The 13,084-nt window shown below is 40.9% G+C and overlaps 1 protein-coding gene and 1 long non-coding RNA gene across 8 annotated transcripts in view; one reads left to right on the plus strand and one right to left on the minus strand.

Moving 5' to 3' along the window:
* birc6 (baculoviral IAP repeat containing 6) overlaps nt 1-13,084 on the plus strand; it is a 117,655-nt gene that overhangs the window by 62,112 nt on the left and 42,459 nt on the right. For all 7 annotated transcript variants that reach the window (XM_044046002.1, XM_044046005.1, XM_044046007.1 and 4 more), the window contains exons 63-64: nt 2,719-2,883; nt 3,986-4,157. In XM_044046002.1, coding sequence (XP_043901937.1) covers nt 2,719-2,883; nt 3,986-4,157 — 337 coding nt within the window. The remainder of the gene's footprint in view (nt 1-2,718; nt 2,884-3,985; nt 4,158-13,084) is intronic.
* LOC122781910 lies at nt 10,209-12,479 on the minus strand. Its single transcript, XR_006361870.1, has 2 exons — nt 11,923-12,479; nt 10,209-11,364 (listed from the first exon to the last, which is right to left on the minus strand). It is a non-coding gene; the product is annotated as an uncharacterized LOC122781910 (long non-coding RNA).

The following is a 13,084-nucleotide window of genomic DNA, read 5'->3' on the forward strand; positions in this document are numbered from 1 at the left end:
CAATGCACACTGAGCAATACTAATGCTGGATAAAGTATAAAAGATAAAACCGTACAATGGTGATAAATTAATAATAAATTCTGTCAAAATAAAATGTGCTTACATAGTAAAATCATAAATTCTAATAATTAAAATATATGGATTTAAATATAAACAATAAACTACAGATACAGCAGAGCAAATAAATAATAAGAATGAATGAATAGAGTAAATATGAACCACAATTTATGTTATTTTGTTCTTTTCAGTGTACTAAATCGTTAGTTCAGTACTTCCTGTAATGACCGTCAGAATAAGATCAGCAATAACAATGACCAAATGTATGTGCGCTGCTGCTTTAACATTATTTTTTATATATATTTAAACATTAGCTTTTTTTTAATGAACAAGTACACATCACATCAAAGTTTGAAGTCCTGAAACAACTGATTGTTCAATTTCCTTTGAACCACTTGAGAATCTTCAGTAATTCCTTTCTGCAAATACAGTTCAAATGATAAATTGACTTGGTTAAGCACATAAAGGATAGTTAGGATAGTTCAGGTTTCTTCCTGTGGTCCTGATACATAACGCTGACTGTATTGGCATGAATTATATCAGGTGGTGTGGCTTTTTTCTCATGTCCCCACAGGCAGCCATGTTATGAACCTTTTATGTTCTTGTATGTATGAAAATATGAAAATATATGGTTTATTAGAAAACTGTGATGGGCCTAATCAGTGTGACAAATTAGACTGGTGGGCTGCCGCAGTCTGGATAATTGATGGGAAACACTACTTTTGCATCTCCCAGTGAGCCTCTGATAAATAGCTTCATTATTCTGCCTGAATGATAAGTGCCAAATGAGAGCTCCGTAGAAAAATGGGACAGTGCCAGAAACACATTGACAGCTTCAGAGTGAGAAGTAAGGGAAGGGAATCATTATGAAGAGATTTATTTGAGAAGTCGCTTGACTGTTTTTTCACCCCAACAGTTTAACTTACTCCCAAATGATACGGGGTCTTTGACAGCGTTTTGCATCATGTGCATCTGCGACACAAATAGATCGCTGCCGTTGTTGCGGGCGAGTGCGCCTGCAGTTATAAAACGAAGCAATGATTAGGCAGCCCGTGGCCAAGTGGAAAGGAAACTTGACTTGTAACCGGAGGGTCGCCGGTTCAAATCCCCACCCGGCCAAAAATGGCTGGGGTACCCCTGAGCAAGGTACCCAACCCCCAATGCTCCCTGGGCACTACTCAGTGTGGCAGCCCACTGCTCCTAATTCTAGGATGGGTCAAAATGCAGAGGAAAAAAGAAAAACTAAAAACTATTAATAGACTAAAACATTGAAATATGCCAATTGTAATATGATCATGTACTCAAAATGACACAGAACTGTTGCTGACAAACTTTGCATTCAAATTTTCCCGCCATCTATTTTTGTAAAATGCTGCCGCACTGCCGATGTCTTTGACATGGATGTTAGAGGTGGACTGACTGTTGCCTGAAATAAAACGCTCAAAATTAAATAAAGACCAGACGTTCTTTAATCTATCTGTCTTTAGTGGGTTGGGCTAATCCAAAATTGGGGAAACAAGAGCGGTGTTCTCTGACGACACGCTGTTACCTGTGAAACAGGGGTGCTCTGAAAACACCCCCATTAGCACTTGATACTTTCCTCCTGATGAAATTCACGGCAAAAAATCGACCAGTCAGAATTTTGGTTGAGCCAGAACTCGAACCAAGAACCAATAAATCGACCAGTTGACTCAGAGTTTACAGCCTTACATTCAATAAATACAGAAGCACACACACACATATTAAGCCCTATGATTTCATGAAGTCCATCTCTTCCTGTATGCCTTGAGACAGCCAATCGTTCAGTACTGATCTACGTCAAACACACACTGACACTGATGAGTTTAATGAATTAATGACACATCAACGCATTTTTGATATTAGGTGATACAGATGATGTTGGATACCCAATTGATGCCACAAAGGTTTTGAAGTTCGATACCCAGCCCTACGAAGATTATTGTTGAGAATTAAGTGACAATTTATTATTACTTTATTATTATCAGTGAAAATAAAGAGTTTAAATGTACTGACAACAGCTGTAATAGTGACTAACCATCCTTTGGAGGCTGTGATGTGTAGGCTCCAAAACAGATTGTGTTTGTTTAGTTATGGTAATGACATAGTCAGTCTCATGCGTGCACCCTGTCCGCCCACTGTGTGGATTTATGGAGTTGTCAGCTAAGCGCGGATCACATCACCAATGTTTTGACCGTGAGCCAAAGACCTGTCAGTGGTGGCGGTGGTTGTCCTTGAGACCCTCAGTCTATGTGATTGGTGCGCAGATGCCAGATGAGATGTTCATACCCACTATTTTTGTTTTTTTGTAATGTGAGACAAAGCCATGCTCATCTGAACAAACATCAATCCTCGCCTTAAATGAAATTGCCGGTGACGGGGGGTGTTTCAGCATACCATTTCAATCCATGAGCATCCAAAAACAAGTTAATCCAGCTCACAGAATTTTTATTGACTTATGTTTTAGTAAAGTCAAGGACAGAGCAAATTTTAAAAATTTTTTAAATAGCAGTATTTCTGCTTTCACTCTGCTTTCTGTATTGGAGTTTTTTTTTAAAGAAATACAGGAAGTGAAGGGAATTCCATGTCTTATCTATTGTTCTAATACTATATATTGTATCCTTTTTGTATCTGCATCGACAGCCACAGATGTCCAGTTGTCATGGTGCGGGGACCAGTGAGGAACAGCAGTTGTACTGGGCTAAAGGAACTGGATTTGGCACTGGATCTACCGCCTCGGGCTGGGACGTAGAGCAGGCTCTCACAAAACAGCGGTTAGAAGAGGAACATGTCACGTGTCTGCTTCAGGTAAGGCCTTCTCATCAGTGTTTCTTACCTTTTGCCAAGAACATTATGTTTTTGGCTCTGTTTGTCCGTGAGTAGTTGCATTATGTAGTTCTTGGCCCAAGGAAGAGTTAATTCAGAATATTTAGTTTTTAAACAATACTTCACCTTGTGATGTAGTGTAGGGTATTGGCACACATATCTAATATCTAAAACAAACCTTAAACAGAGGCCTTGGTAGGGACACACAAGGAATGGTGAAGCCGCTGGGGGGGGGGTCAGCTCCCTGTAAACCACGGGAGCCCAAGGATAGTGTCAGCAGTGGCAGTTGAAGTAATTTCTCTTTCCGATTTTCATGAAAAACACGAATTGCCCTAAACAACAAATTCGAATTTCCTCTTTCTTTATTGTCACTTCCTTTATTGTCATAGAAGAGCAGAAACAAGGAATGCACTAGAGCTAATGAAAATAATGCAAGGTTCACACTATGTTGAACTTCGAGGAGCAGCTAATGTGATGCATTCAAAGTCTCTGGTAAATTTCCTCACTTATGCAGGATCTACAGTGTGCTGAGCTTAAAGGAGCAGCATCAAGATGCATTCAAGAAACCTTGTAAATTTTCATCACTTCTCCAAACACATCAGTCCACTGACCACATTCTTACTGTTGCTGCCACCTCATGGCAGTGAATGCACCAACATTTTGGTCATTTTTGTAATCCTTGTAATCAGTGTCTTTCAGTTTTGAATTTCTAAAAAAATAATACAAATAGTCACATTAACTGGTTGTATTTTTATAATCAAACCAATAATTGAATATCCGTGCTAATACCTAAAAGAAACTATTCAATTTTAAGAAATCAGATAATATTGATTTGTCAATAATGAAAACAGTTTGAACAGTTTACTAGTTGAAATAGTAGTTTCCAAATAACAGTCCTAAATATTGAGCATGAAGTTAAAAGTTGTATTATAGGGAGTTAGCAGTTTGATGCTCATGAAGATGGGGATGCCACAGCATGGTCAGTGCTAAGCTGGTCATCTGAACTGTGTACCTTGTCAATGTAAATGTGTTGAATTGGTTATGCATCTTATTTCTCCATACCCCTTTTCTAAATTCACTATAGGTCTTGGCGAGCTACATCAACCCAGCGGGCTCCTGTAGCTGCCCCAGTGCTGATGCATCTTCAGCAGACAGCAGAGGCCACAACACCTCAGCACTGCCTGCAGTTCTGCAGGAGTTACTGAGCCAGTCCTGCCTCATTCCTGCCATGTCCTCTTACCTACGCAATGACTCAGGTAGGCTCCCTGTTTTTATTCTTCTAAAACAGGACATACACTTAAGTTACAAATGTAACGCAGGTCACAAGACCAACAGGTGACCTCAGGTATGTGACAGTTATAACAACATAAAAAAACTTGTCAAGTCATTACACTGAAAAGAACGAGTGCATTGGCTCAGGTATCAGACCTCCCTTATCATTACAGTGCTTAGATTGTTCTGGAGCAGAGACTGTACTGTGTCACTGAAGGTTCAGCCTCGGAATTGTGTTTTCTTAGCCAATCAGAAAAACCTTTAGGTTGAATGAGAGGATCTGAACACTTTCAGGGCTGATCAACGGACACTATCAGTTTGAAGAAACTCTGAATGACTGATCACTTGTAGAAAAACTGAAAAGAAAGATCTGTCTGTAAAATCTGGACAGATGTAGGACCACAAAAGATTTAACTTGGGCTTTACAAGACACATTCATGAACTAACGTGACTCATTGTCACATTAGCATGCAAACAAATTCAGGACATGGGACATGGAGATGTTTGACAGCATTTGTCAGAGGTCATGTTGAAAGGGGATTTATTGGTAATATGAGAAGAAAACAAAAAAAAACAGGAATCGTATTCTGCACAATGTGACACACACACACACACACACACACACACACACACACACAGAGCTATTCTTCTCAGGACACTGCATTATTTGGACAGCAAAAAAAGAGGAGCTTTATCCTGAACCTTAACCAGTTAATACTTAACCTTAACATAATTCAAGTCTTGCCTCTAAACTTAACCAGTTCCTCAGAAATGAAGTGCTGCCTCATTAGGACCAGGTTTTAGTCTCCATGAGGGCTACTGACAAGGTCATTGCTTATGCCAGTAAAACGTCCTAAAGAGGTAACAAATACATGTACAACACAAACACACGCACAGAATTTGATGTACAACCTGCTTCTGTGTATTATCAGAGCCACGGGTGTGGAACACAGCAGCTGTTATGGTAGAGAATGTTTTGCATGATTCCATGGGATGTGCTTGTGAGTGCTCTCATCCTCACTGTGCTGTTGATATATGGATTTCTGTTCATGCTGGATTTGCTGCCTTTAATGATGAGACGGTAGGCGATGATTCCTTTGATCTTGTCACCCATGAAGTCTCATTGACGTCCAAGTGGTTTACAAAGAGCCAAAACCTGGATATAGGAGACCCTACCCTAGTGCCCTCACTTTGATTTGCTCTTCTTCATTTAAGGAGTGTTCATTAAATTGGATCAAAGTGGATTAAATGTTTATCCAGAAGGTCATTGGAGTTTGACCCTTGTGTATTTGTTGATGACACAGGATGCGCCTGTCTATTTCTGCTTCGAGTCTGTCCAAGATCAGTTTGGAACACCAATAAAACGGTTCTAACAAGATGTGAGTACACGGTAGAACAGCACCTATTAAATGCCGGAAAGTGTCTATGCGTAACAGTGAAACTTTCGTCGTGACTGTGCTTGATCCCTGTCCTATATATCATTACTTGGATATGGGGAGTGCGTTGAGAAATGACCCAGGTTGTGTTGGATAGGGAGAACCCGCTTGGGGACGGAGAAGCTGCACTGTGCACTGTCCTCTCGTGCACTGCCCGTGCTCCGCTCGTGCGCTGTCTACTGTGCCGTACACTGTGCCACTGTGTCATTTTGCTGCATCCATAGTAATTTCATAGATTATCACACATGTATACTTTATTAAACTCAAAGAATATCGTCTTAAATTAAAGGTAACGTTTGTGTTGAGGGCTAGACAAAGTCAAATAAGCTCTCAGATTAAATAAAGAAACAAAGCAGAGATCAAATTTGTTAAGATATTGTATTGAACGCAGTGGATACTTTTTTTAATGAAATAAAATGAGTAGATTTTCCTGTGGAATAGTTTCAGAAGGTGTAAATATCAACATTAAAAGACTGTTTGTTATATACACATCAGTTGGAATACTCGCAAAAGAACATTCATATGGAAGAGCAGTAAATATTATGTATTCAATAATTTATGAATGATTTTCCATTGAAATCAACAGTATAGTAATGCAGTGTCCATCTGTCTTACCTGATTTCCTCTGCTGTATTTCAGTCGAACAGCACACACAGGCCTTTAGTCACTTGTATATTAGCCAATGATTTGCTGTATTCAATAGAGGAAAGACATAACATTTTGTATGGCGGTTCAAATGTGGCCTCAAGGTTGACATGTGTGATACAGTATTCATCAAGATTAGTAAGGCAAGATTCTTTCAGGGGAAAATATTTTTGTTGTTAGGGTTAAGTATAAATCTGCTGCAGCGATCCAATGGTGAAATCCTTATGCAGTCATTACCCAGGCAACCAGTAAGTTGAGTTCTGTTTGATCGTAAGCCTTTCACTGTTGAGTTTGTGTGGCACAGATTTTATACAGGAACAGACACGAGGGTTTCCACACAAGTCCTCATAAGCTCGCATTACCGTTGTGTGCCGTCTCTTATCAGCCTGGAGCCAGTTAAAGCTGAGTGTGTGCCGTCTCTTTCTGCCTATTTCTCTGCTGCTGGGTGTTTTCAGTTTGTACGAGTATCTCAGTGTGTGCATGATGTGTGCTAATGTGCCCCTGGTCTCATAATTAACTAACAGCTGATTAAAAAAACACACTGAGTGTTATAATTGTTCCTCATTATCAGGCCAATGCCTCTGACACGCATGTGTGTGTCTGCTTGCTCTGTTGGACCCATTGGGCTAATGATGATACGTTGTCCTTAAAAATCTATTGATTCGTTACAAATAATATGATGCTGTGCTAACTAAAATAGTTTAGTATAAAGCGGCGGCAGAAGATGTGGAGGCTTTCAGCTGTCCGGATGTCGATGGGGAGATCGTTCCACCATTTGGGAGCGATTATTATTCAAAGAGCAGTTTTAAGACACTGGTAACATTCTATGGCAACTTCAACTTCCTTCTTCAACCAACACATCTCTTAAATTTGCCATTTTTGTATAATATTGAATAGTTTAGATTAGAAGAAAAGGACAAAAAAAACACTCAAATATATGATGTTTTGGCGTATTCAATTGCTCAGAAAGATATTGGCCCAAATTTAATTGCCGACTCCTACGATAAAGTATTGAAATTATACATGTAGTATAAAAAAACCAAACATATTTACTGCCTCCCTGGTCAGACATCAGCTAAAATATTCAAATTTTGCCATTGGCTTTCTTAGTCCACTCTTAAGTGTCAGTGATTGAGAGGCTCGTCTCATACCGTACACAGCTGCAACTTGCTGTCAGATTTAACTACCAGACCACACCCCCTGAACTGCTCCCCACTCTCCCTCCCTCCCTCAGCTCTTGAGCTTCAGAAGAGAAGGTTTATTTACCCTTTAATAATTTGCAGCCCACACATACATACGCAGACATGGTTTCTTTGCTTAATTTGGCTGATAAACAACAAAACAGCATGTGGTAATGAAGAAACAGTGTCACTATTACAGTCTGCACCTAAGAGCACTGTTTATTTTAACACTATAGAATCTCCAACAAGTATAGAAAAATCTTGGCCAAAAATGTTTAAAACATTGACTTTGGCCAACATCTAAATCTCTGTATTGGCCCAAATGTTAAGAGGACAGGGGTGTACAAGTATTGGCCGGTCAGCACCTGTTTAACAGAAAGAATGCAAAATCTAAATAGCATGTGCATTTGACTGGAGCCAATCCCAGCTGGCCTCGGATGAGAGGCAGCGTTCACCAGCCTCGAGCTCACAGGGCCAACAGATAAACACAAACAACCATTCACACCTATAGTCAATTCAGTTTCCGTTTTACCTAACCTCAATATGCATGTTTTTGAATCCAGAGAAAAGCCACATATGCAACAGTGAGAACAATCTCCACCGTAAAAGACTCCTGCCAGAATTGGGATTCAAACCAAGAACCTTCTCAATGTTAAGCAACAGTGTTATTCAGAGTCTATCCATTGCCCTCCTGTACCTGCTAGTATTAGTTAGGGCTGTCACTTTTTTAAAAATTATAATGACCTGTAATTTGTTCAAATAAATTCAAGGTAGGAAACCTGTGCCTGCCGCTGGATTCTATTACTGAAAATCAAGTATTTTTGGATTGTTTAGTTGGAGACCAAAATAATAGAATATAATCAATAACAATATTACATTTAAATCGACAAACGTGGAGTTATTGTGCCCCATGGTAGTTACAGGAAGCAGCTTTAACAAATAGAAGTGAAATCAGTTAGTTTAATGATAAATTGTCATATAATTGCCTTATAGAGAAAAAAACTGAACTAATATATTAAAAATAAGCTTTGTTAGCCATATTCTACAGTGCATAAAGTCACTAGGATCATTAAAGACCAACCCACTGCTTCAAATCTGTAAAGCTTTGAAGGTCTCGAAAGAGTTTTCAGAGAACTTGGAAGCACTGAATAGACCAGGTCACTATCATACAATATTTATGATTCTTCAACTTTAAATCTTTGAATATTAATTGTTTTTATTGTATAATTGCCTTTTTTTTGTACCAATGTTTCTGATGTGCAGATGTCACACAATTTCCGCCACAATTTTACATACAAAGTCAATGCATAGACACTAGTAGGCACAAATATTGTGACAGGTTTTTGCGTCATTTGCTTGGGTCAAAAATGTAGTATTAATTGTAGATGCTCGCGAAAGACGCGTATGCAGCAAGCCTCTGTCTGCCTCTGTGTGTAACTAACTCTGTGGCGCAACGGTAGAGCGCCTGACTCCAGATCAGAAGATTGGTTATTCAAACCCACGTCAGGGTCAAAATTCTTGGGTCTCCGTTACTCATATTTCAAGTAAGTGCGGACACACAGAACCACCAAAAACAATACTTCACTCGCACTCTTCTTCTTGAAGTAATAAGCAATTGGTGGCAGAATGTGCAGCCTTCCTCATGCGAGTACACAAGAGAACCGGGGAGCTTTACGGTTAACACTGCTTGAGGGTATAATTAGCACTGGCGAACATGCATGTGTCTAGATGTGATTCAGTTCATTGCAGCTCATAATCATAGTCTTACCTTGTCTACAAGTATGCATGCCTTTATTTCCCCTGCGGCCCCAGAGCCCCTTGGCCCCATCAGCCTCACACACATTGCTTCACATGAATCATTAGTGTCGTGGCAAAGCCTTCTGCGATACATTACAGTTTCCCTCCATCGCCTGGTACTCCATCATGGGGACATGGCTATTAGTGAGAGATGATACCTTTGACTGTCGGCACAGCACAAATTTCTCTTAATTGAAGAGTGAATTGCACATTTGCTTGGCACATGAATGGTTTCCACTGCCTTCCCATCCCTCCAATAACCCATCTAATGTGAGGTGTTGTTTCTGTTTATATTTATCATTCCACCCTTTCCATCCTAAACCCCATCCAAGATGGACCAAAGATAATTTAGGCTGCATTAAGCTCATTAATATTGAGTGGGACAATATTTTGGAGGGCAGTCTAAACATGACTGGCTCGATGCAGGGCGTTTTGTTGACGATTTAGTTTTTTTTTGTGTGGATGAAGACATTTTCTGGAATGATGCTGTGTTTACAGAAAGCCTTTTCAAAACCACAAAGAAAATGTGTTAAACCTTATGCACAGAAAATTGGTTACCGTATAAATGCACACTGATAAACATTTACTTTTACAATTATACTGCGTTGCTCCACGACCAACAATCAGTTCTCAAAATGATGCAGTGAATTTGCCATTGGGTTTGTCATTGTGGCTGCATCACTCCTCTTCATTTCCATTTCTGTTTTCAGACAATAAGAGCGTCAGTAAAGCTCAGAATGACAATAGTTGAACTCCCTTTATACTGTTTGGCTGTTGCTTGCAGTAGGGATGTAGATTGCTTGAACTAGCTGTAACTAGTTGTGACAACAAAAATGAAACCATAAAGATTATCACTCAAAAGCCTGTATCCTCACCTTTTATATGTAAAAGAATAACAACCCCACCCACTGATCCCGCATGTAACATTTCACACACACTCCTTGGGTTCTTGCACAGATGAGGCTTGGGGCTATCCTTCATAATGTGCTCTGATGTTTATTGTTCAAATGTCTCATGTTGCACAATACATCGTGACATTTTATTCAAATATTCATTTTTTTTTTTTTTATTTATTTCTTTTTAAAAAAAGCCTTTGTAATACAGGAAAAGGTTTGCTGTCATTACTCCCAAATCAAAATTAACAAATATACCAAGAGGATTTTTCAGTCCCCTCCCACAAATCAGCTTGAGAAGCTGGGCAGAGGTACAGCCGAAGAAATAACTAAATAAATAATATGACATATATCTTGTTCTCCCAGTTTCTCGACTGTCTTACTGTAACAGCATTCTCCCACTCCCCACCCTCTTTTTGTTCTCATTTCAGATTGATTTTATTTATTTTTTTAAATAAGATATAATTGTTGTAGCTGTTATTATTTAAAGGAGATGACGGTACACAAAGCTTGTCCAAAGCCACATTTCTGGGGGAAGCACACTTTTTTGACAGGAGCCCTGAAGCAAGACAATTTTGGCCCCAAAGACTGATTGAATTTGGTGTCCAACTGTAGTCACAGATCCTGCTCTGAAACATGAACATGTTGCCTAAAAGCTCTTCCTGGAAAGTAGCAATTACTGTCCCGTCAGCTTGAAAATTGAGTATAAAATAAATGGAAAAACATCAGTGTTGTGTCCCCCAGGGCTGTGTTGTTGGCTCATCTTTCCAGTGAATCCAACAAAGGGGAAGTTTGTATTTCCTGTCAGGCCACATATGGGTCAGTACTGGCTGGGGGCCCGCTAGTGTCTGTCCGGTTTCGCTCCACTCTTGTCAGATCTTCTAGCCCTTTGTTATCTCCCAGACTCATATCTTTGACTTGGAAATATGGCTTCATTGTCTTCATCCTTAGCCAGACAATCCATTCCACTCTTCCTCCTCTCTTTGGGGAAGATGTTCATGTCAGATTTCTCTTTCTAATTAACCTCCACTGCTTATCAGATTTGTCTCTTCAGAGTGTTGTATAGATGTAAACAAAAACAATAACAAAGAGATTGAGGAATGTGCCTATGATGCCTAACATGGCCAAGATGGACTCCTCCTGCTCCTCCTTAACCTCCAGTGCCCGCACATCCTCAAGGGTGATGACTGTGGTGCCCATGTTCCTGATGCTCACCTATCCTGGCAAGTGGACACTTATCTGTAAAGAAAGAAATTGTGGAGACAAACATTTAAAAAAAAAAAAAAGAAGACAGAAATACAGATTTTGGACGGAATAAACATTGCAAGCTGCTTTCAGAGCTTGGTGTTGTTTGTGTCGTCGTCCTCCAAGTCCAAGCTCCTCAACAACAGAGAACATGACACCAGTCCTCAAACTTGGATTAGCTGTGATGGAAACTGTTGACATTGCCAGCACTGACTCATGAGCGGCATTCTCATATGCTAAAATAAGCATTATTTAACGCTGTCATATAGATCCACCTCTTACCCACCCACTTCTTTTATTTGGCTCTTAATGACTAACTGCCCCCACCACTCCTCTTGCAAATAGATGTTTCCAGTGTAATTTCCACCTCAAAAGGTAAGGACAAGGAGCTGGAGATGTGACATGTTTATTTTGTTCCAGGGCCAAATGTTAATACAGTGGGTATCATATTCATAGCCTTTAAATATAAATATCAACAACATAACAGCCCCCACCCCCCCAAGAACAACAAAAAAACAATGGGGTATAAAAGAAAGTAAGAAAGTGGCTTACCCTAAGGCGTCTAAGGTGTAAGTCAACGTTGTCCAGCATGCTTTTTTGGATCGTCACTGGAAAACTCTGGAATGCTACATGTGCAGGCCTGGGGTAGAAAGGGGGAGAGAGGCTGCCTGTGTAACCACAGTCCCCCCCACCTCTGAGTGACAGGAAAAAGAATGGAAGGCAGTTGCGTTCAGCGACGTTTCCAAGGAGAACCTGCGTGTGTCACTTCTACAGTCCCCCAGTCTACAGCTCCACCCGACAGGTTCCAAAACCCACCACTCCCAGTCTCCCTTTTGATTAAGTTCACCCCAAAGATGTTGTTGTTGTTGTTGTTGTTTCAATCAGCTGGTTTGCATTGTTGCTGCTAAAGCGTTAGCAGCTTCCATTTAGGGGGTGAGGAAAAGCCCTCTCTCCATTCGCCCCCTCCCACCTCCCCACCTCTCCTCCCATCCTCCCATGTCTGCTGCGTCCTTCCAGTTCCCTGCCACTGCTTTGCCTAAATTCTTCTTCCACCTCCTTCCCCACTCAATCACTAGATCTACACACACACCCTCCTTCCGTAGCTCCCCCACCCCTGTCCCCCAATTCTTCCCTCGGAACTCTCTGGTGAACAGTGCAATTACTGCCTTTCAAAAACAGCCCATGTAAACACCATGTACATTTGTGTCCTGGTGAAACGCCGCCCCTGCTGAGTGTGGTAAGACAAAGCCTCCCAGTGTAAGTCAAGTTTGACAGGTGATATTCCAGAAGAGGAGGAAAAAGCTGTAAAATTCCATGGAGGACACGTCTGTGACAGGCGGAGGCAGCCGAAGTAGAGCCCGGCAGTCACTGTGGCAATATGGATCTGCACCGCCTACCCCCCAGTGATAGCGGCGTTTCGGTAGAGCTCCAACACCAGTCAGTCTCCGTGGCAGTACAGTGCATTGCATAACCGAGCAGAATGATGGGCGAGAGAGGATGGATCCTGACGGCTGTGGCAATGAAGGAGAAGGAGCATGAGAATTGGAGAGAGAGGGGGAGAGAGAGATTCAGGGAGGGAGAAATAGAAAAGGAGGAGGGAGGGGGAAGCGACATCGCTCCTGCTTGCTGTTGTCTCCTCCTCTCCCGCTGCTGTGCAGGCTGTTTAAGTGTTCAAACACACACACATGTTATTCTGGTACACCAGTGGGAGGGG

Source organism: Solea senegalensis, linkage group LG15 (assembly GCF_019176455.1).
Source record: "Solea senegalensis isolate Sse05_10M linkage group LG15, IFAPA_SoseM_1, whole genome shotgun sequence".
Lineage (NCBI taxonomy): Eukaryota > Metazoa > Chordata > Actinopteri > Pleuronectiformes > Soleidae > Solea > Solea senegalensis.